The following is a 26,636-nucleotide window of genomic DNA, read 5'->3' as shown; positions in this document are numbered from 1 at the left end:
TATGTCTCCACCAGAATAATGGGTGGAGACCTTAAGTGACAAGGATACCATCCACTGGTTATAGATGAGCAGATCTACAGAGCCACAAGGATCCCACAGAGCAGCCTCTTGGAATACAAACAGAAGGAAGACAACAGCAGGGTGCCCCTAGTGGTCACATACAACCCCCAGATGAACATCCTAAGGAAAATCATGGCTGATCTCCAACCCATACTCCACAAAGACAATAGATTTAAGGAAATATTCCTGAATTTACCTTTACTTGAATACAAACAGCCACCAAACTTAGGAAATCTCCTTAAGAAGTGCGTCCCATCACCATCAGAGACTGGCACTTTACAACCGAACATACAAGACCTGAACCCACATCCTACCATTGGACACAGTCCACATACCTAACACACTATAGAATCACCAATACTTTCTCCTGTATATCCTCCAATGTGGTGAATAATTTAGCGAGTGAATGAGCGAATGATTTATCTGCCTGCATAAAAAGGCTGCAGGAGTAAACTTTAACATCATTCACGTATTCACTCATGGGAACGATAAATCGCTCCGTCTAAAATCACCCTTAGTGGAGCTTCACACGGACATATGTGTTTTTGCGCATCACATAATTTGCGTAACGTCTGTAACGGCTTATTTTGCGCTCACAGAGCATGTTCATTTGTACGCAACAGAACAAACACTCCCCAATGTCAATAGCTGCTTAGCATAAGAAGTTCTATATGTGCTCTTTTTCCCGCGGTAGTGTGCTGTTTTTCATACATCTGCTTGTGTATTACTGTCAGCCACGCCAGAGGATCGCTACCTCCCGAATTGATGCAAGACATTTTTTATCCTTGCAGGAAATCGCATGTTGGCAAGAGCAATATCGGACCGTGTTTCACTCGCCTGTGTGAAATTAGCCTTGAAAAAAGTCTAACTTATTAATGATTTTTTTTTCACACTAGTTGATTATTTCCTAATTCCTGTTTTTTTCCCCCAAATTTTACAGAAAAACAGACAGGAGGGACAGATACTTATGTCTAATAATAGAATGGAATATGAGTCCCTGCAAAAACTTCTGGCCAATAAAGGTGAGCCACATAATAATCCTTAGTGCTTTATCCCCTTAGTGAACAAGCCTGTTTGTGCCTTAAGGACCACGCCAAATTATGGAACTCTGATGTCTCATTTTAACATAAAATAAAGCTAATAGAGTGAAGGTTTTGCATATCCAAGTAATTCTGACACTGTTTTTTCACCACATATTCTACTTCATCTAGGTGACAAAAATAGACCTATAGAAATTGTGCACATTTATTAAAGATGCCAAAACTGCAGAGAATTTTTAAAACATTGTCATTTTTTTCATATTTTTGACTGCCGTATCTCAAATATGTGTAAACATACTGTACAAATTCTTGATAAAAAATATATATATTTCCATATATTTACTTTATTCTGGAAGCACATTGGAAATTTTTTTTTTTTAGAAGTTTAGGAGCCATACAAACTTTGTTATCCTACACCAAGCCAAGGTTAGCAAAGGCTCATGGGTGTCAGGATGATAGATACCCCACACAAATGACTCCATTTAAAAATACACCCCTTAATATATTCACTGAGGGGGTGTCTTGAGTATTTTGATCTTACAGGGGTTTTTTTTCAGGAGTTATTGCAATTAAGTAGAAAAAATAAAATGTCATATTTGTGCAAAAATGTCATTTTAAAGACAGCATTTTTACACATAGAAATGAGGATATGCACTCCAAAATTGATACTCTTGTTTCCCTCATATTTAGAAATATGTCCATTGTGGCCCTAATCTTATGTCTGTACGCATAACAGGACCCAAAAGGAAAGGAGCAGCCGGTGGCTTTCAAAACAGACATTTGGCTTTTTTCAGGCCTCATTGCCCACCAGAATAGTATCTCTTAGAAACCTTTCAAACATTTTACCCACAATACAAGTAAGACTTACTGGCCTGTAGTTTATAGGTTCACTCTTCCGCCCCTTTTTTGAATATTGGCATAATATTGGCTATGTGCCAATCCAGGGGAACAGACCCTATCACTATAGAGTCATGAAATATAAGAAACAATAGTTTGTCTATAACATTACTTATGGGGGTGTATGCCATCAGGACCCCACGATTTGTCTATTTTACTTTTCTTACGGCGGCTCTGCACTTCTTCCTGGGATAAACTGGTAGCATTTAGTGGAGAGTTTACTTTATCACTCTGCTGAAGCACATAGGTGGACAGGTCCACACCCCCCATAAATTTGTTGTTGTTTGTGACGCAGACAGGTTTTCTCTAGCCCCCTCTTCCTTACTACTACTGAGGTGCCCACTTGCACAGTGGAGAATATGTAGACATCCTTTTTGTGATGCCATTTGACTGCAAGCAGATAAGAAAAATGGAAAAAATACCTCTACAGCGCCATCTATTGGATGGCAGCATTCCTTCAATTCAAAGTGACCTTATAACAAGTCCTCAATGATTTGGAATATGAAACCAAGCCAGAAACCATGCACAGACAGGCTGTTTCAAGGTGCTTGCCCCTCATCAGTGTGCAATAGGATTCTGGCTTAGGGCGCCCACCCACTGGCGTTTTTTTACCTGCGTTTTGCGTTTTTCCTGCACAGGCATAGAGATAACATGTGTTCCTGTCCACTGGCGTTTTTTTTGCGTTGCGTTTGCGTTTTTAACATAGGAACTGTCAGTTGCATATGTGTCCTTATTTTTCTCCTAATGCACCCATGAATGTCAATGGAAATTAACGGAAAAGCCGCGAAAAACGCCGCGAAAAAATCGCGGAAAACGCTGCGTTTTTTTCCCGCAGAAAACGCAAACGCCAGTGGGTGGGCGCCCTGAGTCTGTGAGGGACCTATGATGTGGGTCAGGAGTGGTGTCGTGTCTTCTTAAGGAGAGCACCCAAAAAGTGTGAGGGGACACCTAGGGGGGGGAGTGGATCAAGGGATGGTATAGTCTCTCCCCAAGGAGAGCACCCAGAGGGGGTGTGGGGACACCTAAAAGCTAAGTAAGGAGACTTAAAAGGCAATGCTCTTCTGGGAAATGCATAAATTGTGACACACAGAAAGGAGCTTATCCCTGCAATGTAAGAAGCTGCAAGACCTGCTCACATGTACTGACCGTGGACAGGATACAAATCCCCAACACACAACTGCACTATAAGATCCCGGGGACATTCACATGTTCCACCTCCAATGTTGTGTACCTGATCCTGTGTAGTAAATGTTTTGTTGGGGGCCTTTATGTTGGAGAAACAGGACAAAAACTGAAAGCGAGGATGAGGTCTCATTGTCACACGACTAAAGAGAGAAAGACAGAATTACCTGTGGCCGAGCACTTCTCTAGTCAAGGACACAACATAGAACAAATGAAAGTAATTATACTTAAAGGCAATTTCAAATCACAAAACCACAGAAGAATTTGGGAGCACAAATTTCCAACAACTTTTGACACTTTCAACACAGGGTTAAATTCTTCAAGAGGATTCATGTGTGACTGGGAAGTATGAGAAATTTAAAACAGAGGTAACACACAGGCCTGGTGACCTCCCTCATAAAACCTTCACATCTTTATCAGTGGACTATTTAAGTATTTATTTATTTCTCTACTCATCCTGTTATAGTATTCTTTCAAATGAAAATTAATCACATCCATGTCTGTGCCTTGTATATATATATATATATATATATATATACTAGCTTACCCGTCGCGCATTGCTGCGAAGACAGACAGACATACATTCATTCGTTTTTATATATCTAGATAACAACCAATCACAGCGCAGCTTTCATGTTACCTCAGTGGTATAATATATAACAACCAATCACAGCGCAGCTTTCATGTTACCTTAGCAGTATAAAATATAACAACCAATCACAGCGCAGCTTTCATGTTACCTCAGCAGTAAGAGAAATAACAACCAATCACAGCGCAACTTTTATTCTGCCTCAGCAATATAAAAAATAGCAACCAATCACAGCGCAGCTTTCATGTTACCTCTGCGGTATTATATATAGCAATCAATCACAACGCAGCTTTCATGTTATAATATATAACAACGAATCGCAGCACAGCTTTCATGCAACCTCAGTAGTATAAGAAGTAGCCACCAATCACAGCACAGCTTTTATGTTGCCTCAGCAGTATAAGAAGTAGCCACCAATCACAGCACAGCTTTCATGTTACCTCAGCATTTCAATATCCAGCAATTGTCTTGCGAAACGTTCGGCGGATGCATCATTTTGTGGTTGAACACTCATCCCGTTGCTCGTAATGCCTTTTGCTTTCGTGCTTGAGATGGAAATCAAACGATCTTCGTCTGGGGGGCATAACTGTCGACGACGCTCGCACGCGCGCCACCTATCGTAGGATAGATGTACTATGCCAGTAATCTTCCCAGGAGTGTACTCAACAACTTCCCAAAGTCTTATGGCAATTGGATGACTGGTGTAGTAATGCATAAAGGACAGACAGACATACATTCATTTATGTATATCAGGAAGTGAGAGAATTAGATTACGTACGTAAAATTTGGACGCTAATTCTTTTGCGCTTAGAATTGAATAATCGAGTTGGGACCCATTAGCATTTCCTATTTATGACATAATCAATGCCCGTGCCAAATTTCAAGTTTCTATGACATTGGGAAGCGAGAAAATTAGATTCCGTATGTAAAATTTGGACGCTAATTCTTTGGCGCTTACAATTGAATAATCGAGTTGGGACCTATTAACTTTTCCTATTTATGACATAATCAATGCCCGTGCCAAATTTCATGCTTCTATGACATCGCGAAGTGAGAGAATTAGTGGCAGTGATGGAAATCAAACGATCTACGTGGGGGGGGGGGGGTAAGTGTCGACGACGCTCGCACGCGCGCCATTTATCGTAGGATAGTTTTACTATGCCTATAATCTTCCCAGGAGTGTACTCAACAACTTCCCAAAGTTTCATGGCGATCGGATGAATGGTGTAGTAGCACATAAAGGACAAACACACAGACAGACATACACACAGACACGCATACATTCAATTTTATATATATAGATATATATATATACACATGCCTCTTCAGATCTGTTTCATTATGTCCTAGGAAGAATCCTGACAGGTTCGCAGGTTCGCTATAACATCATGTATTTTTGTTAGCCATTAAAAGGTATCATATCTACAAGATTACTTGGTTTCTCTTGCCGGGATTAGTCACACAATAAAAAGAAAACACTGATAACTTAGAAAAAGTCAATAGACGTACACTACTAAACATAATGTTACTGTCTTTTCTTGCTTATTATTTATTTTTTTGCTTTTTCTTTTTAAATGAAGTAAATGATGGGGGTACTGTTTTTTATTTTATAAACATTAGATTTTTATTGAAAAAGTTTATCACAAACATTTGTAAAATAACATTATGCATTACAAAGATATAATCATGGATTGTAAGAAACTCTCTGCAGCACAGGATGAGTAGCTCTGTATCTCTCCTCTCTCATAAACGCACTAAGTAAGGGGAGAGAAATAGACCTAATCCTGTGCTATACTTACTAAACAAATAACATGGATTCCTGTCATAGGTGTATCACAATAACAATGGTCCCTGGTGGTTACTATGTGCCAACTGCTGCCAAAGGCAGCTTGTATATAGCTTATGCGCTTGCACCCACCGTTTTGCCATGGATCAGTTTGGTGAGAAGAAATTAAACAGAAGGAACTTTCACTTTTATATTGCCTTGCACTGACCTACGTTATTCATTGAATAACGGCGATCACATGACCTGGGACCGCTCATTACAGCCTTTGGTCACTGCTCCAAGCTGTCAGCTATGTCTGGTAGCTGAAAGCAGAGAGCCAGGGGTGTAACTATAGGGGTTACAGAGGATGCAGTTGCACACGGGCCCAGGAGACTAAGGACGCCCATAAGGCTCCCCTTCTCCATATAAGGAGCCAAGTATTATGAATAAAGCATTATAGTTGGGGGCCCTACTACAGATTTTGCATTGGGGCCCAGGAGCTTCAAGTTACATCTCTGTAGAGAAATATTGCACTTCCCGGCCCTGCAACTCTATAATTTATTTTCCCTGGCCTGCCGTTTTTTTATTTTATTAGGGGTAATGTCTACAAAAGCAAAAAAAATGTGATTTTTTTAAATTTATAGTTCACTACTTTTAAAATTCTTATATTTATGTTAAAATAAAGTACGGGATTGGGTTCGTCATTTTGTTTAGTATGTTTTGATATATCATTTGTATAATCTCCTATTACAAGGCGGATGTGGTGACGGTTTATGTTGGTATCGGTGGTGGGTTATTTTCTTTTTTCTTTAAATATAGTAGGCCCTCAAGTTACAATGGCCTTAGCTTACAATACTGTAAAACATGCATTGATGTTTCCTGGGCCATTGTAATTTAAAACTTGGGATTGGAGCTCCAGGAAGATAAATTGCTTATTCCTGGTTTATTCTGAGAAGAGTCCCTGTGAGTGGGACGATTACTGGGTTTTAGCTGCTCGGAGGACAATGCCAGACCTAACGGCGCTCAAAGGTTTACACTTAGTAACATCTTATAGATTAGAAATCATTACAAGAATTCTTGACTATTAGAAGTGGACATCAACTGACTATTTGCAACATAGAAGGGGAGAATAGCCATATGATGAGCTGCAACGTATGCTATATGTTTACAGATCTACCAGAGGAAAAGCCAAACTTCACCTGCAAGAAATGTAAGCTTATGTCTCTATTGGAAGAAAAGGTGTGAAGTCTTCAGGAGAGAATAGCTGCATTGAAGCTCATTAAGGAAGATGAGGATTTCCTTGATAGAGCAGAAGTAAGTCTTCAGAATGTTGAAGGAAAATACATTTTCAGTATACCTGCAGAAGAAGAGGAGTTGAAGCATGTGACTCAAAGAAGCAGAAGGAACAGGAGTCAGTCAGCATCCATACTGCTTAGGAACCAGTACCGAGCTCTTACGCAGGAGAACAACAAAGAGGTACATCAAGAAATAACTTTGCCCACAAAGAACAGTCTAGTAAGCACTCAAAATCCTCTTGGATGGAGAAAAAGCTGCTGTCTGCAGACCTGACATAACCGCATAAGAGGTATGCTGTCTTTCAGGTGCACAAATCAAAGATGTGTCTGATAGGCTTTTTAGTTCTACAGACCATTACCTATTCCTACTAATACATGTAGGGACACATTACATTGCAGAAAAGGACCTTGCAACTATCTGCAGAGAATTTGAAGACCTCAACAGGAAAGTGAAGGAGCTAGGAGCACAGGTAGTCTTCTCATCCATCCTACCAGTGGATGGCCATGGAATAAGATGGAACAGGATTCTAGAGGTGAACAACTGGCTACATCTATGGTGCCATCAGCAAAGATTTTGGATTCCTAGACCATGCAGTGAATTACCCGTATGATGGACTCCTTGCTAGAGACGGGTTGCGCCTTACAAAGACAGGTAAGCATATATTTGGAAGGTGTCTTGCTACACTCATCAGGGGAGCTTTAAACTAGAACAATATGAGTAGGGAAGGGAAGGGCCAGGCAAAAATATATAGCTAATGAATACAATTGAAAACCTAGCTATTAGAAGTGGAAAGAAAGAACCCAGACAAAAAATCAGAAGGAAAGTAGAGGAGTAAGAAACACCGATCACAAACTAAAATGTTTTCTACACAAATGCACATAGCATGGGCAACAAACAAGGAGAATTGGCGCTCCTAACACAGAAAGAGAAGTATGATGTCATATGCATCATGGAAACATGGTAGAATGATACACATGATTGGAATACAAGGCTTGAAGGATACAACTTATTTATAAGAAACAGACCTTATGAAAGAGGAGGAGGTGTATTGTACATTAGGAAAGTATACAGCTCCACCGAGATTCAAGCTTCAGAGAATAGTAGTTCTGTAGAAACTGTTTGGGTAAGAATACAAGGAGAGAACAGAAAGGACACCATTATAGGCACTTACTATAGGCCACCTGGGCAAGCCGAAGATATGGATGAACTCTTTCTACATCAGATGGCCAAGTTCTCAAAAAAGTATGACATAGTGATCATGGAAGATTTTAACTATCCAGACATTTATTGGGAATCTCTCTCAGGTAAAAGTAATGGATCCAACAAATTCTTATCCGCTCCCTCTGACAACTTTATCTTCCAAAAGGTAGAAGAGAAAACAAAGGGATTTGCTATCTTGGAACTAATTCTTACCAACAGGGAGGAAATGGTTGAGGAAGTATGGGTGGCTGGGACCTTAGGAGGCAGTGATCATGCTATCCTTGAATTTTGGATAACAACTTCAAAGTTGGATTTCAGAAAAGCAGATTTTAATGGACCCAGAAAGAGAGCAGGAAGGATCCAATGGCTGCATGTTCTTAAAGACAGAAATGTCCAAAAGGTTGAGAAATATTGCAAAAGAAATGCTCAAAGCACAATTGTTAACAATCCCAAAAAATGGTATTAATCGGAAGCATTTATATAGATCAAGTTGGATGAACACAGAACTTAAACACATGCTAAAAAACAAAGAAAAATATATTTATCAAATGGAAAGAGGGGGATCATGTCTGTATAAGAATATAATGCAGCCTGCAGAAACTGTAGGGCAAGTGTCAGAAAAGCTAACGCTAATAAGGAATAGAGGTTTGCAAGAGAGGCCAAAAGCAATAAAAAAGGATGTGGGGGGTATGTCAAAATTAAATGAAAAGTCCAAGATGCTATAGGATGTTTACAGGATGAAGATGGTGAATGGTTAAAAATTGTGTTGAGAAGGCTGAACAGTTAAATTCCTATTTTGAATCTGTTTTCTCTCAGAAAGTAAATGCAACATCAACTGATCTTCCCTTACATTTTTATGTGGTTAGTATAAACAACATTTATGAATTTCTATGCAGAGGCATGTGTATTTTCATGCACTCATAGCTTATTGTGCACTTTAACACTCAATTTATTTGTTGGATGTGCAGACTTTTGTTTTTTGTATGTATAATTTTAAGACGGACCAATAGGAGCCTTGACAAAACTGGCTTTTACCAAAGTTACCACACAGTTGAGTCCAACTCAAACAAGTGTTTCTCTAAATCGTCTGCACAAGCAGCAATACACACTACCTCTGTGAACATAGACATGCTGTTTTTCATAAGGTAACATAACATTGCATGGGTTCAATAGTCACTTGACAGTTTGGAGCAAATACAGAAGGAGGGGCAAGTGAGGGGGGGGGGCAATGTAAGAAAAAAAAGCAAAACAAAATACCCTTCAGAAACAATAACAAATGAAGATGGCCAAAATTATGGCATTTTCAATCTTTCTACTCAAAATAGAAAAGAAGCAGAAATTTTAAGTAAAGACTTATCTTTAAGCCCCTTCGCAGTCCTGACCTATTTCAGTTATTTGTGGATCTTAACTGTTTTGTAAGGAAACTCACTTTACGCGACATTTTACCATAAAAGGTCTCAAAAAGACTCAAAACCATCTCTTTACAAAAAAAAATATAGCAGAATCGAATGGGCCCTGTTCTGAAATAGAGAAGAAAGTAATTGTCCTCTTACAGGAACCCAGCAACATCGGTCTAAAACCACCAAGTGTCTTCTATCCACAAGTGACTTGTGGATAGAAGACATAGAAGCACAAACGATATTGGGGCATGAGGAGTACTACATGAAACTAAAAGGTACGCTCATATTGGATATAAAAAGAAGTCACTGTTCAGTTTTATTAGTGATGCTTTTATCAGAAATTGTCTTACCAAAGCTGAAAAATGATTTCATATGTATTAATACTCCAAAACCTCCATATTTTTACTTTTTACCCAAAAATCATAAAACCCTCAGTAACACCAGGGCGCTTCTAGAAGAAAGAAAGTTTTCACACTAGCATAAAAGGGGGTTCTTTACTGTAAGAGCAGTGAGACTATGAATCTCTCTCCCTGAGGAAGTTGTGATGGCGAACTCACTAAACTCCAAGAGGACACTAGATGTGTTTCCTGAGTGTAGCAATATTATAAGTCATTGTCACTAGAATTCTGGAAATGAGTTGTTGATCCAGGGGTTTATTGTGATTGCCAGATTTGGGGTCAGAAAGGAATTTCTTTCTTGAAATTAAAAAAAAGCCTACTAGCTTATGAATTTCTTTGACTTTCCCTGCATCAACATTGCAGAGTCATAGGCTGAACTGGATGAATGTCTAAGCAGCAACACATAAAAAAACAGTATTTGGTATTGCAGTTGTCTTATTGACCCGCAGAATAAAGTTAATGTCATTTCTACCATATGCTGACTGTCGTATAAAAAAAATTAAAATGGGAGAATTTTGGGGTTTAACCCCTCCAAAAAAATTGTGAAAGTTAAACAAGACATTAAACATACCCTAAAAGATGCCATTAAAAAAGCGGGTCATGACCCCACAAAATGAGCTCTCATATGGCTATGTTGATGAAAAAAATGTTATGGATCTTGGAACACAATGAGAAAAACAAAATAAAATGCTTGGTCGTTAAGGTTCCAAATAGGCCAGTCACTGAGGGGTTAATAAATATAGGTAACCATAACCATGAAAAGTGATATCCATTCATTGCTCATTCTCTCTTTTCTTAGATGGCCTGACTGCATTCAGAGATTTCTTGAAGTCAGAATTTAGTGATGAAAATATTGAATTCTGGTTGGCTTGTGAAGACTTCAAAAAAGCTAAGACTTCCAGCCAACTGGCGGTTAAAGCCAACAAAATATATAGTGAATATATTAAGACTGAGGCTCCACGAGAGGTAATATATAGATTTATATTACTTGTATTAGTTGATTGGTAGGCTGATATTTGACATACAGACGCCACTACAGGCGGTTTGATTGCCTGAATGCTGTAATAAGCACATGTGTAGGCAAGGACTTTCTTAGTCGGGAGTAATAGTAGGGGCTGCTATGACCTAGGGTGAGCTTATGAAGAGATTACGAATCCATATACAATATCCTATCTAGATAACAGTGTGCATTTTAGTGGGCTCAGATACATGTTAGGGGTCCATATAGGGCACATTGAGTTAATTGGAAAAACAAATCTATTGAGAAACAAACTATTAGTATGGTGAGGGATTAAAAGCTCCCTACACATGGTTATAAACCTCCAAATCAAGCTCTATGCCCTATATCAATGATGGTGAACCTTTTAGAGACCACGTGCCCAAACTGCAACCCAAATCCCACTTATTTATCGCAAAGTGCCAACATGTCACGGGGCGGGGCTTATCACAACGTATGATTTTACCTCCATCGTTATAAAAAGGACAGGGCCGCTTCAAAGTAGACAAGAAGGAACGCGGTGTGTTTGTTTCTTTTCTGTAGCACTGTACTACCATTGGTACGGATTTTGACTGGAAATCAGCCGCATATCCGCAGCTGATTTCATACTATGCAGTGCTCCCCCACACCTCCACCGAAGGCTTCCAGCTGTCAGCGCTCCCAGCGGCCTCTAGTGGCCACACCTGAGCAACATTACCTGACCAGTGCTGCCGTAAATGACCAGACCACTGGGAACTGGAAGCCGGGGGAGCGCCTACAGCGGGAAGCCTTCAGAGGAGGTGAGGGCTGCATAGTATGAAATTGGCTGCGGATATGTGGCTGATTTCCAGTCATAATCCGCACAAATGGTGCAGATTTTGACTGTTTTTTGGATGTAGAAATACTGCGTAATTTGCTGCAGAAATTTCCTCTTCGGACATTCTGCAGCATTTCTGCCACATGTAAACATACCCCAAGTCAGCTTGAGGTATACTGCCACGTGCAGAGTGGCCACACTAGTAATAGTGTCCCCTATAGCGTCCCCCAGCAGTAATAGGGACTCCTATAGTGGCCGCAGTAGTAATGGTGTCCCCCATATTTGTCCCAGTAGTAATAGTGTCCCCCAAAGTGGCCTCAGTAGTAGTACTATTACTACTGGAGCTCATATAGGGGACACTATTGCTAATAATGTCCCATAGTAATAGCGCCCCCCTGAGACCCATACACTTACCTTCTTCTTGTCCTCTAAGCACCACTCCCTCTCTTCTCGGCACTGCTGTTTACTGCAGTGTGGGCACCCAGACTCCTCTTACATTCTCCTCAGGAGAACCAAGGAGGAGAGGTCAGGGGAGGATGATCTGGGGTACACACGCTGCCGTCAGAGTGTGCACCTGGGATTACCGCTGCTGAGTAATTACCGGACGGAGAACCACGGCCCCCTGGCTGGTAATCACTATCAGGGGGAACAGCTTCCAGCACACGTGCCAATAGAGGGGGCTCTACGTGCCACTTTCGGCACGTGGGCCACAGGTTCACCACCACGGCCATATATAAACAAAATACCTCCTGGATTTTTCAAACATCAGAATTATTGAGGTAGTAATATAAACTGCAACTCAGTTATCTGAATAATCACAATAGAGACCCCTGACGGAACCATTTTTAGTAGAAACGCGTTAGTCGGAAAAATCTTATGATACAGTAGCACCTCTCTCCCCAATCTATGGGCTGTAAATTAGTGATGATTGAGGAGATAAAAGAGAAAGGGTCTTCAAGTGCCATCAAGATGGAGACTCTTATCTGTCTTCAGTGCATGGACTCTAAGGGCTGCTTCACAACTGTGTAAGTGTTTTTGCATACGCCTCATCACTACACATTTTTTGCGCTCATATTTTTGCGTTTTACTGTATTTTTTGTGGATGCAGGGCCTGTTCATATGGGTATGCAATGCTTCCCCACCCTACTTTAAGGGCAGCTTCACTCGAGCGTATGCACAATTGCGCATGCTTCGGCCTAACGTATCTCTGCTATGAACTACATAAATTTATGCATGCATCAGCCCATTCAAAAGGCTATTAAGCCTAATGAGGTCCAGATGCGAGTGTAATTGTGAACATCCCATAGACTTCTATAGGGATCCTTGGTACGGAAATGCGCACAAAAATAGAGCATGCTGCGTTTTTTTCCACGCGTGCAAAAATAGGTAAATTAAAATCAATAGGTTCTGTTATCTGCATATTGCAAGCACAAATTCATTTGCGTGAAGCCACTCTAACGGAGAACGACTGAAGGGATAGAGGAGGAAATATGATGTCATGACTATGTCTGCCAATCAGATTTAAAGTAGTCAGCACGGAGTACGATTACAGAATTAATATTATATAATATAGGTAAAGTTTTAAAAATATTTTTTCTTAGGGATAAATAGTGAATTTATCACCATTACCAGTGATTCACGTGGACTATGGGTTTGTGTGAAAAACTGTCCATGTGTATAGCCTATAGGCTATAATGTAGAGGTTGGCTGTCCATGGATTAACATGAACAGCACATACCCCCGAATATACAAGTATGCTGGAAGCCTTAAAATGGAAGACAGAATCTGGACTCTTCTGAAAAGCAAGTTAGAGGTGGAAAGGGGGAAAATATAAGAACTATGTTATCATATGGGCTACCTTAGGGAGTGATGAATCAGAAACGAAAGAAAATTAACCAGCGCTCCGGTGTTCCGGAAAAGAACAGATCATCCAAGATAATAAGAGGAATTCGTGTAATAACGGATATAACTTACTTCGCAGGGGTGCTAATGTTTAAGCACCCCTGAATCCAAGATGGCATATAGGATACAGAAGATGTATACGAAAGTTCTTTTATTGCGACGCGTTTCGGCCGTAATCTCGGCCTTTCTCAAGATGCTTGAGAAAGGCCGAGATTACGGCCGAAACGCGTCGCAATAAAAGAACTTTCGTATACATCTTCTGTATCCTATATGCCATCTTGGATTCAGGGGTGCTTAAACATTAGCACCCCTGCGAAGTAAGTTATATCCGTTATTACACGAATTCCTCTTATTATCTTGGATGATCTGTTCTTTTCCGGAACACCGGAGCGCTGGTTAATTTTCTTTCGTTTCTGATTTGTTCTTTATCCCGCGGTGTTTGTTTTTCACCGCTGGGAGCAACCAAGCTGCTCTCATCAAGATGTCTTTTGGGACCGGTGCAAGGAACCACTATCTACATTGTGGATTGATACGCTATCTTGGATATTGACGCACGGGCGCCTTCATTAAGGGCCCGGCGTCACGGGGTGAGTCATATTCAATTTTTCTACTATATTTTCTTCATATCTTAATACATACTCTCTCTTGACAACTATTCCCTATCCATTTATTGGAGCGCTATCCATTCTATACTTGTTAGGGAGTGATGAGAGTGACTGTATATATCTGTTGTCATTTCTTTTTGGCTGGGGTAACCCATCTGAATTACTGATGTGTACAGGGTCGGCTTTAACATTTCTGTTCGGATCTGGGAATCGATTCACTCTGACATTCAGAATGCTTTTAAAAAGTTTGTCAAACATCCTGTAAATGGTCCCATTCTACTTGTCCTATTAATCTAATTAAATACAACTTTTTGGCATGTTAGCTTTAGAAACCTTAGAGATGTAACTGCCTTGCAAATAATTTCTCAACATGTAACTGCTATTTGATGCAATTATGACTTTTCTTAATATATAATAGGATATTCGATTTCATTCTCCACAGGTAAATATTGATCATCAAACAAGGGAGCTGATCTCCCAGAAAATCTCCCAACCAACAGTTAATTGTTTTGACGATGCTCAACAGCTTATTCTGTGTCTGATGTCAAAGGACTCCTTTCCTCGCTTTCTGCGTTCACAGCATTACAAGGACTTGGTGAAGAAGGAACCAAACAACGGACAGAAAAGATGGCTGCCCTTTTAGTAAACAGTAGTAACAGAATAGTAAAGATGTTTGAAGTTCAGATATCTCAGTTTAACGGTTTCTCGATTGTGACACTGAAGACTGAAATAAAATTGATGTTTACACATGAGAATAGTTGACTTGTTGTTTGCATGAACATGCTACAATTCATTCTTGATAATTGTTCATAGCAGCTCACACATATAATCTGCTCAGCTCAGTGTTACTACATGAACTTCCTACGTTTCTAGTGAACCATTTTACTTTTGCACAAAAGAAATGTAATAATTCTAAATATCTTCATATGTAAATAAAAGCAACAACATTAAATTATAGGCATGGTTTAGTGCTCAAACAAAGCCTCACAAGTTCAGCTCTTCAATATTACGTCTTGCACAGACATTGTTATATATTGTTGATATAGGTTGAAAAATGATATAGCTCCAAGAAGTCCAATCTAAGCATCGAGGATATGGATTTAAAGGGGTTGTCAGAGTATTAAAAAAAAGTTTAATGGCCAAGCATGGTATGAAATAAAAGTAGTATTTACCCCTCTTCTCCCCCTAGTAAACAGTATTCTCTCGACCCCAGCTTCTGCGCTTACATCCGCCATTTTGCCAACGGGCACATGCACTGAAGTTGGGGAAAGGTCAGCGGATAAAGATCCTGTCAGGGAATATCGGCCTTAGGTAAGTAATTTCACCTCCCCTCATGGTTCGGATCCATGACGGGAGGTGAAATTTTAACTTCTTTTTACTTTTACGTGATCGCCATTATCCATTGGATAGCGGCGATTACGTGACCAGGGAACACGTACCACGGTACCCTGTGAAATCTCCAGGCTCTCGGCTTGATTTATAGCTAGGAGCAGGGAAATTTTAAAATTACCCAGGCAATCTGTGGCTTTTACGCATGCGTCTATCACGTCAGCGACGGGCGCATGCACAGAAGCCGGGGTAAGGTCCATGGATAAATCCGGGGGCCTTAGGTACATCATTTTTCGACCCCAAGGTATCATCTCGTCCCACTCTCCAGTATCTTCTCACTGCCAGCAGTGTCATGTCTACCCTCTAACAACCCTGTATTGTTTCTTCCCCACCTCTATTAGGCTGACTACACTGTGATTTTGCTGCAAACAGGTCAAGTGGCAAAAAAAACCACATTATGGGCCCTACTAAATCACACTGTGATTGACACTTGATCACACTTGGTGCGACTGACACTGCAAAGCCATAAAAGTAATTTGCTATGTGGGAACTCACTTCTGTTGTTAAGGTACCATCAATGCCTACAGACAATTATCAAAGGCATTCAGAGAGCATGATAATATTCAGTCTACCATTAGTATTAACATGTGCTATGGAAAACCAATCTTTCGACACCCAATAAGCCAGTCTCACTGTGAAAGATTTAAGGAAGTTTATTATGCAGAATAAGTACAAAGTAATTTAAAGTTATTAAAGTGATAATTAAGAAATAAAAGAACAAGAGATAATAATACATCATTACAGAGATTCTAGCCTAGAGTCACGACAGAAACTACCCCCTAGACCACAATTGGGGGTTGTAAGGAGGAATTCTGGCTAATTGCCAACATGAACCAACTTACATATTGATTGGCCCAATCCTGACCAGGCATCTATGAGTTAATATAATTAAAACATACTTCGTTACATTGGATTATTTTAGTTAAGAGTTGTCTCAAACCTGACGGAGAACCTTGAATTTCTCTCTAAGGGTGCATTCCCACGAACGTATATCGGCTCGGTTTTCACGTCTCTCTTGTCGTCTCTCTGCAGGGGGGAGGAGGCTGGAAGAGCCAGGAGCAGGAACTGAGCTCCCGCCCCCTCTCTGCCTCCTCTCCGCCCCTCTGCACTATTTGCAATGAAAGGGGGCGGGGGTGGGGTTAAGTTCCGCGAATTAGCCCCCGCAAATAGTGCAGAGGGGCGGAGAGGAGGCAGAGAGGGGGCGGGAGCTCAGAGCACTGCTCCTGACTCTTCCATCCTCCCCCCCTGCACACGAGGACAACATATATCGGCTCGGCGTGAAAACCGAGCTGATATACGTTTGTGGGAATGCACCCTAAGGCTGCTTTCACACAGACTAGAATTAGTTCGCAGGACGGACCCAAATCCGCAGCTGAAAAATTCCACACCAAAATCCACAGGTCTAATTGCGAATTTTCATGTGGAATTGCACGCAGGTTTTAAGTCATTTTCAATTCCGCATCAGAATCTGCAAGTAGCCTGTGGAATACATTGTATACATTAGAACCAGAAGACATTAACCCCTTAGTGGCAGACCTATTCTGCACCTTAAGGACTTAGAGGTTTTTGTTTTTTCGTCATCATATTGAAAGAGCTAAAACTTTTTTAATTCTTTATCAAGATAGCAAAATGAGCGCTTGTTTTTTTTTTTTTGTGGGACAAAATGTAAAATACGCATTATTATGTTATCCTCTGGATCAGCGTGATTACGGTGATACCAAGTTTATATAGTTTTTTTTATGTGTTACTACTACTTTTGCACACTTAAAACACTCACAAAATCAAATCGCTTCTCTGTTGACACATTACAAGAATCATAGCATTTTTCATTATTTTTTATTAACAGGGCTCTATAAGGACTTATTTTTTGCGGAACAACCTGTAGTTTTCATTGGTACCATTTTGGGCTACAGATGACTTTTTGATAGTTTTATTCAGCTTTTTTGGAGGTAGAATTGACAAAACAAATTCTAGAACAGTTTTTTTTAAGTCGTTCACAGTGCAGCATACGTGACCTTCACTCAATGAATCAACACGATTATAGGGATACCAAAAGTTTAAATTTACTACTTTTGCACAATAAAATCCCCTTTTTAAAAAAATAAACAAATCTATTGTTTATTATTTTTGTTTATTGAATTTGCACTTAAGGGGGCAATATGTTTTTGTGGGAAGAGTTATAGTTTTTGTTTATGTTTTTTTAGGGTACATGCGACTATTTAATAGCTACATATTACATTTTTTTGAGGTGGATGGCTGAAAAATAGCAATTCTGACTTTTTAAAATTATTTTTTACATCTTTCAATGTGTGGGATAAAAAACTAAAAATTTCATTGGTCGGTCTTTATGAGCGCAGCAATACCTACTGTATATTTCTGTTATTTTAACCCCTTCCCGCTGCAGGGCGTAAGTTTACGTCCTGGCAGCCTGGTACTTCCCGCAACAGGGCGTAAACTTACGTCCTGGAGATAGCACGGGATCACATATGATCCAGCGCTATCCCGCAGCGGGAGCCGGCTGTCAGTCACAGCCGGCGTCCCGCTGCAACAGCGGGGGGGGGCATCGGAGTTGCGCCCCCGCTGTTAACCCCTTCCCTGCCGCAATCTAAGTAGATCGCGGCAGGGAAAGAGTTCACAGAGGGAGCGCGGCTCCCTCTGTGTCTCCGTCCGGAACTCGCGATGTCATCGCGAGAGCCCGGCCTGTCACCATGGCAACAGGACGCCAGACACTGGCGTCCTGTATTGCCTATGCCTAGGATTGCTGTATAAGCGATAAGGCATGGGAGAGCAGTAGCTCTGCCATGCCTTATAACAGCGATCATCAGGGCAGTGGTTAAAGTCCCTCAGAGGGACACACACAGTGTAAAAAAAAACAAAGATTAAAAAAATGAATTAAAAAAAATGTAAAAAAAGAGTAAAAAAAACACATTTTTTTAATGCTTTTTCTCAGATTAGCATAAAAAAAAGGTAAAAAAAATATAAAATCCCACATATTTGGTATTGTCGCGTCCGTAACGACGCGTACAATAAGTTGCACATGCTTTTGACTGTGCACGGAAAAAAACGCTAAAAAAACTGAGGCAAAATGCTAATTCTTAGCATTTTGCCTCACTAAAAACGCAATAAAAGTGATCAAAAAAGCCATATGTACCCCAAAATGGTACCAATAAAATCTATAGCTTGTCTCGCAAAAAATAAGCCCTCAGAGTGCCGTACATCAAAAAATAAAAAAGTTACAGGACTTTGAATGCAGCAATTTCGAAAAAAAAAAAAGATTTTCAAGAAAAAGGGTTTTTATTGCAGAAAAGTGGGAAAACCTAAAAAAAAATGTAAGAATTTTGGTATCGTTGTAACCGTACCGACCCGCAGAAAAAATGCATTGTGTCATTTATGCTGCATGATTAACGCTGTAAAAAAAAAAAAAAAAAAAATCTATGGCAGAATTGATGCGTTTTCTCTCCCTGCTATCATTTAAAAAAAAAAAAAAAAAGTTTTACAATATAGTCTATGTACTGAAAAGTGGCACCGATAAAAACTACAGTTCGCCACGCAAAAAACAAGCCCTCATACGGCCGCGTCGACGGAAAAATAAAAAAGTTATGACTTTTGATAAACGGAGAAGAAAATCCGCCAAAAATTGTTGCATCCTTAAGCTCAAAATAGGCCATGTCATGAAGGGGTTAAAAATGTGTAATTTTATATTTTACACTTTATCTAAAAAAAACAAAAAACTTTACAGGACTGTTTTTTTTTTTTACACTTTTTCTGTCCCTCAAAAGGAACTTGAAGAAGCAACATTCCATTGCTACGATATGACACTGCAATACTTCTGTAGTGCAGTAAATCATGCATATACACAATCAGTCCACTAGAAGCATGGCCCATTTAAACAATGGACAAAAGCGGACCCATTGACTTGCATAGGAGATTGTTTTAGGCATGCTCTGTGACATGTGTAGAGGTCATTTTGCACGGAGCCGGAGAAGATAGTCCCAGTTTATTCCAATTAGTGAAGAAATAAATAATAATGCAGTGAATAAAAAACTAGTTAATAGATTTGCCCTCTCCTCATCACCCTCTATAATTCCACCACTTTTTTTTTTTTTTTTTTTAAAAAGGATAACACTTCAGTCTTAATCTTTTTACTCTTTATATAACTGAAGAGAGGTTTCAGGGCAGTTTTACTCTCTTTGGCAATGAATCTGTCTCTATCTTTGCCTCTTTTATTTCCTTATTACATTATTTTTTCCCCCAATAGCCTTTTAGCACTTCTTCGCTGCCTTCTTGTTTTAGTAGTTTAAATGCTTTCTTTTTGTTGTTTATTGCCCCCTTCACATCTTTAGCTACATTGGTTTTCACCCATTCTTAACCCTTTTATTCCTTAAAAAGGTATGAACCTCTTACATGAGCATTTAAGATACTTTTTAAAAATTTCCCACTTATTGTCAACTCTTACTTTTGAGGACACCTGTCCTCAAGTTAAAGCATCTCTAAAGCTGACCAAACTTTGCCTTTCTGTAGTATTTTTGTGGCTCCCCGACACTACTGAAAGAAATGTATCATTAATCACATTTTTATATTTGTACACACACGCACAATATGTGCATTGCAATACTATTTACATAGACAGTAGCAGTGACGTAGCTAAAGGCCCATGGGCTGGGTGCAAAAAGTTCAGCTTGGGCTGCCCTCCCTACTGCTCTTCACGGCTATCAGCCATGGTCTGCCGGAAACGTTCCACTCCAATAGTGTCTCTTCAGTGGCCCACTGATGCAGCACTAGCAGCCAGGGACATTGCTGGGGCTTTAAAAGATTAAGAACACAAGCTGTAAAAACATGCATCTTCCCTGCCTAGAGAAGAAAAAAAAAACCCAGACTTTTGTAACATGGTAGGCTTAGATACAGTTGCTCAACTCTAGTGTGTTTAATTAATGCAGTCCCCATAGAATTATCAGATACCAGTTCTACACAGTGAAAGTGATTACAGTGCCGTTACCTACAGTGATCACAGGTTTTCTTTCCTCTCTGATGTCCATATTTAGTTTACACCTCTACCAGGGCCCAGACCACCTTGATGACTTCCAGTCACATGCACACACTCTTCATTCTGTCACAACTCCCTCTTTTCAGTGTCTCACCATAATAGTGCCCCCTTTATAACCGCAACACAGTAACTTCTCCTTTTGTACCCCACCCCCACAAAGTAATAATGCTCTGTGACCGTACAAACCTATAGCGCCCATAAAAGACAAGTGACCTCTTCATGTCTCCATATTCTAAAAATGGTCCGTTTGTGACCCCACATTCTAAAAGTGGCCCCCTTGGTTCCGTCACATTCTAATTTTGGTCCCTTCTGTACCCTTGGGCCACTATTGGGGTATTACCACTGTGGCCCTCTCTGTGCCCCCTATATAATCCAGATTTTAAAAATAGTAAAATAACCTCCCACACCCCGCAGAAAAAAAACGAAGTGCAAACATTCTGTATTAACTCCTCAAGTCTCCTTCCACGCCGAAGGCAGTTAAGTCTTTCCTACTCACATGGTTGATGGAGAACAACTAACACTTCTCACTGTAGCTCTGCTCCTCCCCGACTCCCATCCAGTCTCAGTAAAGGGTGGGGAGAAGCCAAGCTACTTTAGACAGTGAGAAGCAGTGTGTATGCTGCAGCTGCCATGGGAGTAGCAAAGATAGTAATTGTCGTCTGACCGTGGCTCTTATTGTGGAGTTGGAAACATTTGGTCCCCCCAGGCTTAGGGGTGCGATCGCAACTGCGACCCCTACAGCTATGCCAATGGGCAATAGAGTAGTTCTATTTATGTTAGTTATCTATTAGTTCAGAAGGGCTGTTAACCCAGGGAGTTATTTTGATTGCCAGACTTGGAGTCTGGATGGAATTTTTTCCTAAAAGAAGAACAAAAATGGCTTCTACCTCATGGTTTGTTTTTTTTGCCTTCCTCTGGATTAACATCGCAGGAAAATAGGTTTAAGTGGGTGGACACGTCTTTTTTCAGCTTTACATACCATGCAAATAGGACATACACACTGTACCATCCATATAGTACTATTTATTTGTATATGTTACTCTGGTACTATACACTCCTTGACAAAAAATAAATACACCCAGATAGAAATGTCAGATTGCTGCAAAATACGGCATGCGGTTATGTCCCAGACAGATATGTAAAGGATTACATTTGTGGTGTGATGATACACTGGGTCTTGCCACCAGAGGCCATAAATTGCTTCCCCCCCAGTTACCCTATAAGGTACCCAGGAGATGACTTTTGTGCAGTGCACCTCTTTTTGAGAAATCGTTCACTGCTAGACAAGACTCTACAAGCACACAAAGACATTTGCCCAATTAACAGACTTTGATAGGGGGCACATCATTGGAATGAGAGAAGCCAAGCTATTAATATGTGTTGGGAGCAATGGTTATGTGAGGGCACACAAACACGGTAAACATACTCTGGGCAGCCCAGCTAGACCACCAGTAGTGAGGATTGTTTGATCTGCCAACAAGAACAAACAGATCCAACAGTTTTGCTGTTCACTATCCAGATACAGGTGGCACCTTCATTACAGAACCCTGTCTCTGGCCAGACCAGTTCCAGGCACTTAGAAGGAAAAATTTAGTGTCAAGGTGCCCATTACGTGTCCTACTTTTAACACCGTCGCCTTCGTTTGCAGTAGTGTTGTGAACCAGAAACCTGGATTGCTACAGAGTGGAACTGTATCATCTTTAGTGACAATTCCAGGTTCTGTTTGGGAGCCAACAACAGTTGTGTTCTAGTCTGGAGCCCTCACGGTGAGCACTTCAATCTTGCCTTTGCTGTGGAGCGATCCACTGCCCCAACTGCTAGCGGGATGATCTAGGGAGCCACAGTCGGTCACCCCTAGAGGTGATCAAGGAACACTACAGCTCAGCAATGTGTGCTAGGCATTCTACAACCAAATGTGTTGCCTCTCATAGCAGGGTTTCCAACAAGCATTTTTCATCAGGATAATGCTCACCCACACACATCAAGGGTTTCCCAAAAATGTCTCCAAGAGGTTGCTACACTTCTTTGGCTTGCCCGGTGAGCAGATTCATTGCTGATCGAGCATTTATGAGACCTGCTGGGATGCCAACTTTAGCAGCCTACAAGTGTGCAAGATCTAGAGGCCCAGTTGCAACATCTGTAGGCAAGTGTACCGCAGGATAACATATAGAGCCCATATGCCTGACCGTATCTCATCATGTATCCGGGCTAGAGCCTGCTTTGAATTGTACAGTTTTCCCAATAAATGTACCCTTTTGCCTTTAATATCACTTACATATATGTCATTATTATACTCACACAATCATTTTAATTCGATTCCAACAACAACTTCTTGGAGCTTTTTTTTGTCAATGAGCGTATATATGGTAAACCATACTATTTTTGTATATGACTGAGTGAGTGGGTATGCTAGGCGCTAGGGTTTACATCTGTGTTCATGCAAGGTTTTTGTTCCATCATAGGAGCAGAGATGAGGGACACCAACACAACCCAAAGGATGCCATTAACTTATTTTTATTTATCATCATTCATTGGGGTCCTATCATGGTGTCCATTACTTTACTGGGAAAAAAAAGATTTGCATGCTACACTACTTTTTCTGACCTATATGACAGAATCTGCGGCGGAGGCAAAACACTGAATCTTTATCCCGGCGCAAGAAAGCCCAGCGACATCTTTCACATCTAGTCTGTACTTCTGTATAATGTCTTCCATGTTGCTGCTTTACTGTTTATGAGACACAGGGAGAGAGCAGCAGAATCCTCTATACTTTGTGTGCAGTGTATGGAAGACATGATAGCAGCCAGCCTCCACACACCAGTTCAGAGAAAACTGAGAATTACAGATGTATCCTGCATTTGTTGGCACGTTTCCCCTCTGCATGCTCCAAGTCATATAACTGCAAGACATAGTGCCATTTCTCATATACACACAAATGACAGCTTATTCTGAAAAGTCACCTGAAAGTTTAGGTATGCTTTAATGATAAAATTCTTCAAAAAGCACATATGGCAACTGTTGATTGGTCTTCTTTTTTGATTATACTTATAAGTTTTTATTCTAATATATTAGGAATATCATCTTGAGCATCTATAGTAAATATGTGCCAGTATGTAGGATTTAAACAGAATGTATATACAAAACAAATGAAAATATAGCAAACTGTATATATTACATGAAACTTCTTGGTGGCTAATTTTCTTCGAGTTCTATCACAACAAAAACATAGAAGCATGACAATTCTTTTTTCCCACTATATTTGGTAAGCAAGACTCATTATTTTGCCTCTTGTAGTCTTCTGGTTTGCTTTTCTTTGGCCTAAAACCAAAATATAACCATTAAAACACATTTCAATAGTTATCAAACGTTAAAACATATTTAATCTGAAAATAATCATAACAGAATAATATAAATTAGGCCGCCTGCACATGGGCGGGTCGGAATCCGCATGCGGAATCTAACCCTGTGCCCGGCCGGCGTCCTCTGTTCTGCAGATGTGCCGGCCAGCGCACATGAGCAGTACAGAATAGGCCGTGGCGTTGCTAGGCGATGACGTGGAAACCGCAACCTTTCTGCAATGATGATTGTGGAAGGGCCACGGGACGGATGGTTTCCATTGAAGCGGTCCGTGCGGAGCCCGCACAAAATTGCAGCATGCTACGATTTTTTTTTTCTCCACAAGTGGAAAGTCTATTCCTGCTCATGGACATTAACGAGCGTATTGCCACAGCATGTTATGGGTGGCATTTACTGCGGAATCCAGAAGCGGACACCCGCTCCGGATTCCACAATGCAAATCCGTCCGTGGGCTTTATTGTCAGTCTATCAATTTTTTTCAGTTTTCTTTTTTAAAGCAATCTCCTATTGACACCAGTGATTTAAATAAAACCAAAAACAACTTATGAGAAAAGTAAAGCCCCATTTACACGCAACAATTATCGCTCAAAATGTGTTCAAATGATAGCATATTTACACACAATGAGTGATAATCATTGTGTGTAAATGCCATCATCCTTCACTCTTAGGCTGAAGGATGATTTTAAGGTGAATTTATATTCTATTGTTCAGCCAGAGTAGATAACATGGACCGCATGCTGTGTTCTGCAGGGCAGATTATATTGTATTCAGCTGACAGCCCATGCAAGAACAAAGGAGCTGATTGCAGAGCTCAGACCACCTGCTGTGTTCTGCAAGCAGCTCAGAGAAGCTCATTTATATGCAAATGAAGCTAATAAACAGCTAATGGGCATTAGTGTCCATTAGCACTTTATGCAAAATGATCAAGGAACTGTCAATCTTTTGAAAGATTGTCTCTGCATGTAAATGAGCCTTTGAAAAGGCTGCAGCAAAGAGATTAACTTTGACTTCAGCTCGCGTCCCACACAATATGCAAGATTTGTTGACCGGTGAACACTTTATTTTAATTTAGTTAGTTTTGTTACAATGTGAACCTAGCGTGAAGCTGGCCATACAGATAACATACATGTAGAGATGAGCGAGTATACTCGCTAAGGCCAACTACTCGAGCCAGTAGTGCCTTAGCCGAGTATCCTCCCGCTCGTCTCTAAGGATTCGGGGGGCGGCGGGGAGATCTCTCTCTCCCCCCTGCTTCCCCCTGCTCACCGCCGCAACTCACCTGTCACCCGTGTCGGCAGCCGAATCTTTACAGACGAGTGGGAGGATACTCGGCTAAGGTACTACTTGCTCGAGTAGTTAGCCTTAGCGAGTATACTCGCTCATCTCTACATACATGTCATTACTCATTTGGCTGGCACTTCTTCCAGTCCCATCATGTAAATGCACACTTGACTCGGTCAAGCAGGCATGTTAATTTTAAAATGGAGATGGGAATAAGCATCTCCTACAAAAAGAAAGGATCTGACATTTTGAAGTCCACCGTAATCTATTCCACCCCCATTTCTAGTTTAGGAAGAATTGAGAGATGCATACAAGATCCTTGGCTGATTGCATTAAAATTGATGGGTTCAGCCCACTGCTCTTATGTGTACAGTTAGTTCAAGGGTACTTTTAGAAGGGATGATCATCATTCCTGTTGCTTTTACACAAGAGCGATAGTCATTCAGTGAATGGAGGTGAAGCGCCTAGATCTCTTCCGGCTGTTCTCCTCCATTCTCTGGGAACAAGCAGTCACTTAAAGATGAGCGACTGCCTGTTTAGACAGCTGCTCACTTGTTGCTTTGTTTCAGTCAGCTAAAACATAGAAACTAACGAGCGATTTCTCATGTGACACCCTGTCCGGTCCAGCAATAATTGGGTCTACAGGACAACTATTGGCCAGACATTGCATCTGGTATTGCAGTTCATCTGTAGTCATTTAATGGGGATGTAATACAATACTGTACACAACCAATGGACAGACGTGGGCCTGTTTCTGAATAATAAGCAGACCCTTTTCTACATCCTGGGAAAACCCTTTAACTGTAGGAATGGTGACGCAATAGAATAATCACACCATGAACTGGTAATAGCAGTAATAGCTAACTGCTTTAAGAAAGGCTTAAGCTATTTCTTTAATCAAAACAGCATAAATACCTAAATGTGTGATCATTGTACAAGTTCACCATACAAAGAGCAGCCATAAAGGTCTTGTATCCAAAATCGGACTAATGTGCTAGGGGAAATACCAAAGGAATCTGTAGTGGTTACATTACTCAGTTTCTTTCGTAGTTCAGCTTCTATTATCGAGCTGAACTGCAGAAGAGAACCTAACCGATATATTAACTTTATTATGTGGGTTGGTACAATTATGGCGATACCAAGTTTTGTTATGGTTTTACTACTTTTGCAAAATTAAAAACCTTACAAAATATTTTTGTCTGACATTTTCAGAGACTCAGAACTAATTTGTGCATAAAAACTCCATTATGTCAGGTACAATAAATAATTTAACAGTAATTAAATACAGAATCATTCGCTGGGACACACTACCGTATTGAAAAGGGCCGTCTAATCTTAGCAATACAGTTTGAAAAAAAGGCCACCGCATATGGCCGGAAAAAAAATATAAAACAGAGCCCATTTTGGTATAAGCTGGGCTTATTATACCCTATGAAAG

At 40.5% G+C, this 26,636-nt stretch overlaps 2 protein-coding genes across 2 annotated transcripts in view; one reads left to right on the top strand and one right to left on the bottom strand.

The window, feature by feature from the left end:
- The first annotated feature begins 1,042 nt into the window (after window positions 1-1,042).
- RGS21 (regulator of G protein signaling 21) lies at window positions 1,043-14,770 on the top strand. The gene is made up of 3 exons (XM_066594979.1): window positions 1,043-1,082; window positions 10,627-10,793; window positions 14,570-14,770. The coding sequence occupies exons 1-3, from the start codon at window positions 1,043-1,045 to the stop codon at window positions 14,768-14,770; spliced, it is 408 nt and encodes a 135-aa protein (XP_066451076.1).
- Window positions 14,771-23,521: 8,751 nt separating this feature from the next.
- Window positions 23,522-26,636, bottom strand: part of UCHL5 (ubiquitin C-terminal hydrolase L5) — a 32,343-nt gene continuing 29,228 nt past the window's right edge. The window contains exon 11 of the mRNA XM_066597049.1: window positions 23,522-23,878. Within this exon, the coding sequence (XP_066453146.1) occupies window positions 23,837-23,878 (42 nt within the window). The 3' untranslated portion in view covers window positions 23,522-23,836. The remainder of the gene's footprint in view (window positions 23,879-26,636) is intronic.

Source organism: Eleutherodactylus coqui, chromosome 3, assembly GCF_035609145.1.
Source record: "Eleutherodactylus coqui strain aEleCoq1 chromosome 3, aEleCoq1.hap1, whole genome shotgun sequence".
NCBI classification, from domain to species: Eukaryota; Metazoa; Chordata; class Amphibia; order Anura; family Eleutherodactylidae; genus Eleutherodactylus; species Eleutherodactylus coqui.
The sequence above is the reverse complement of the archived record's forward strand: the minus strand, read 5'-3'. Positions and strand labels throughout refer to the sequence as shown.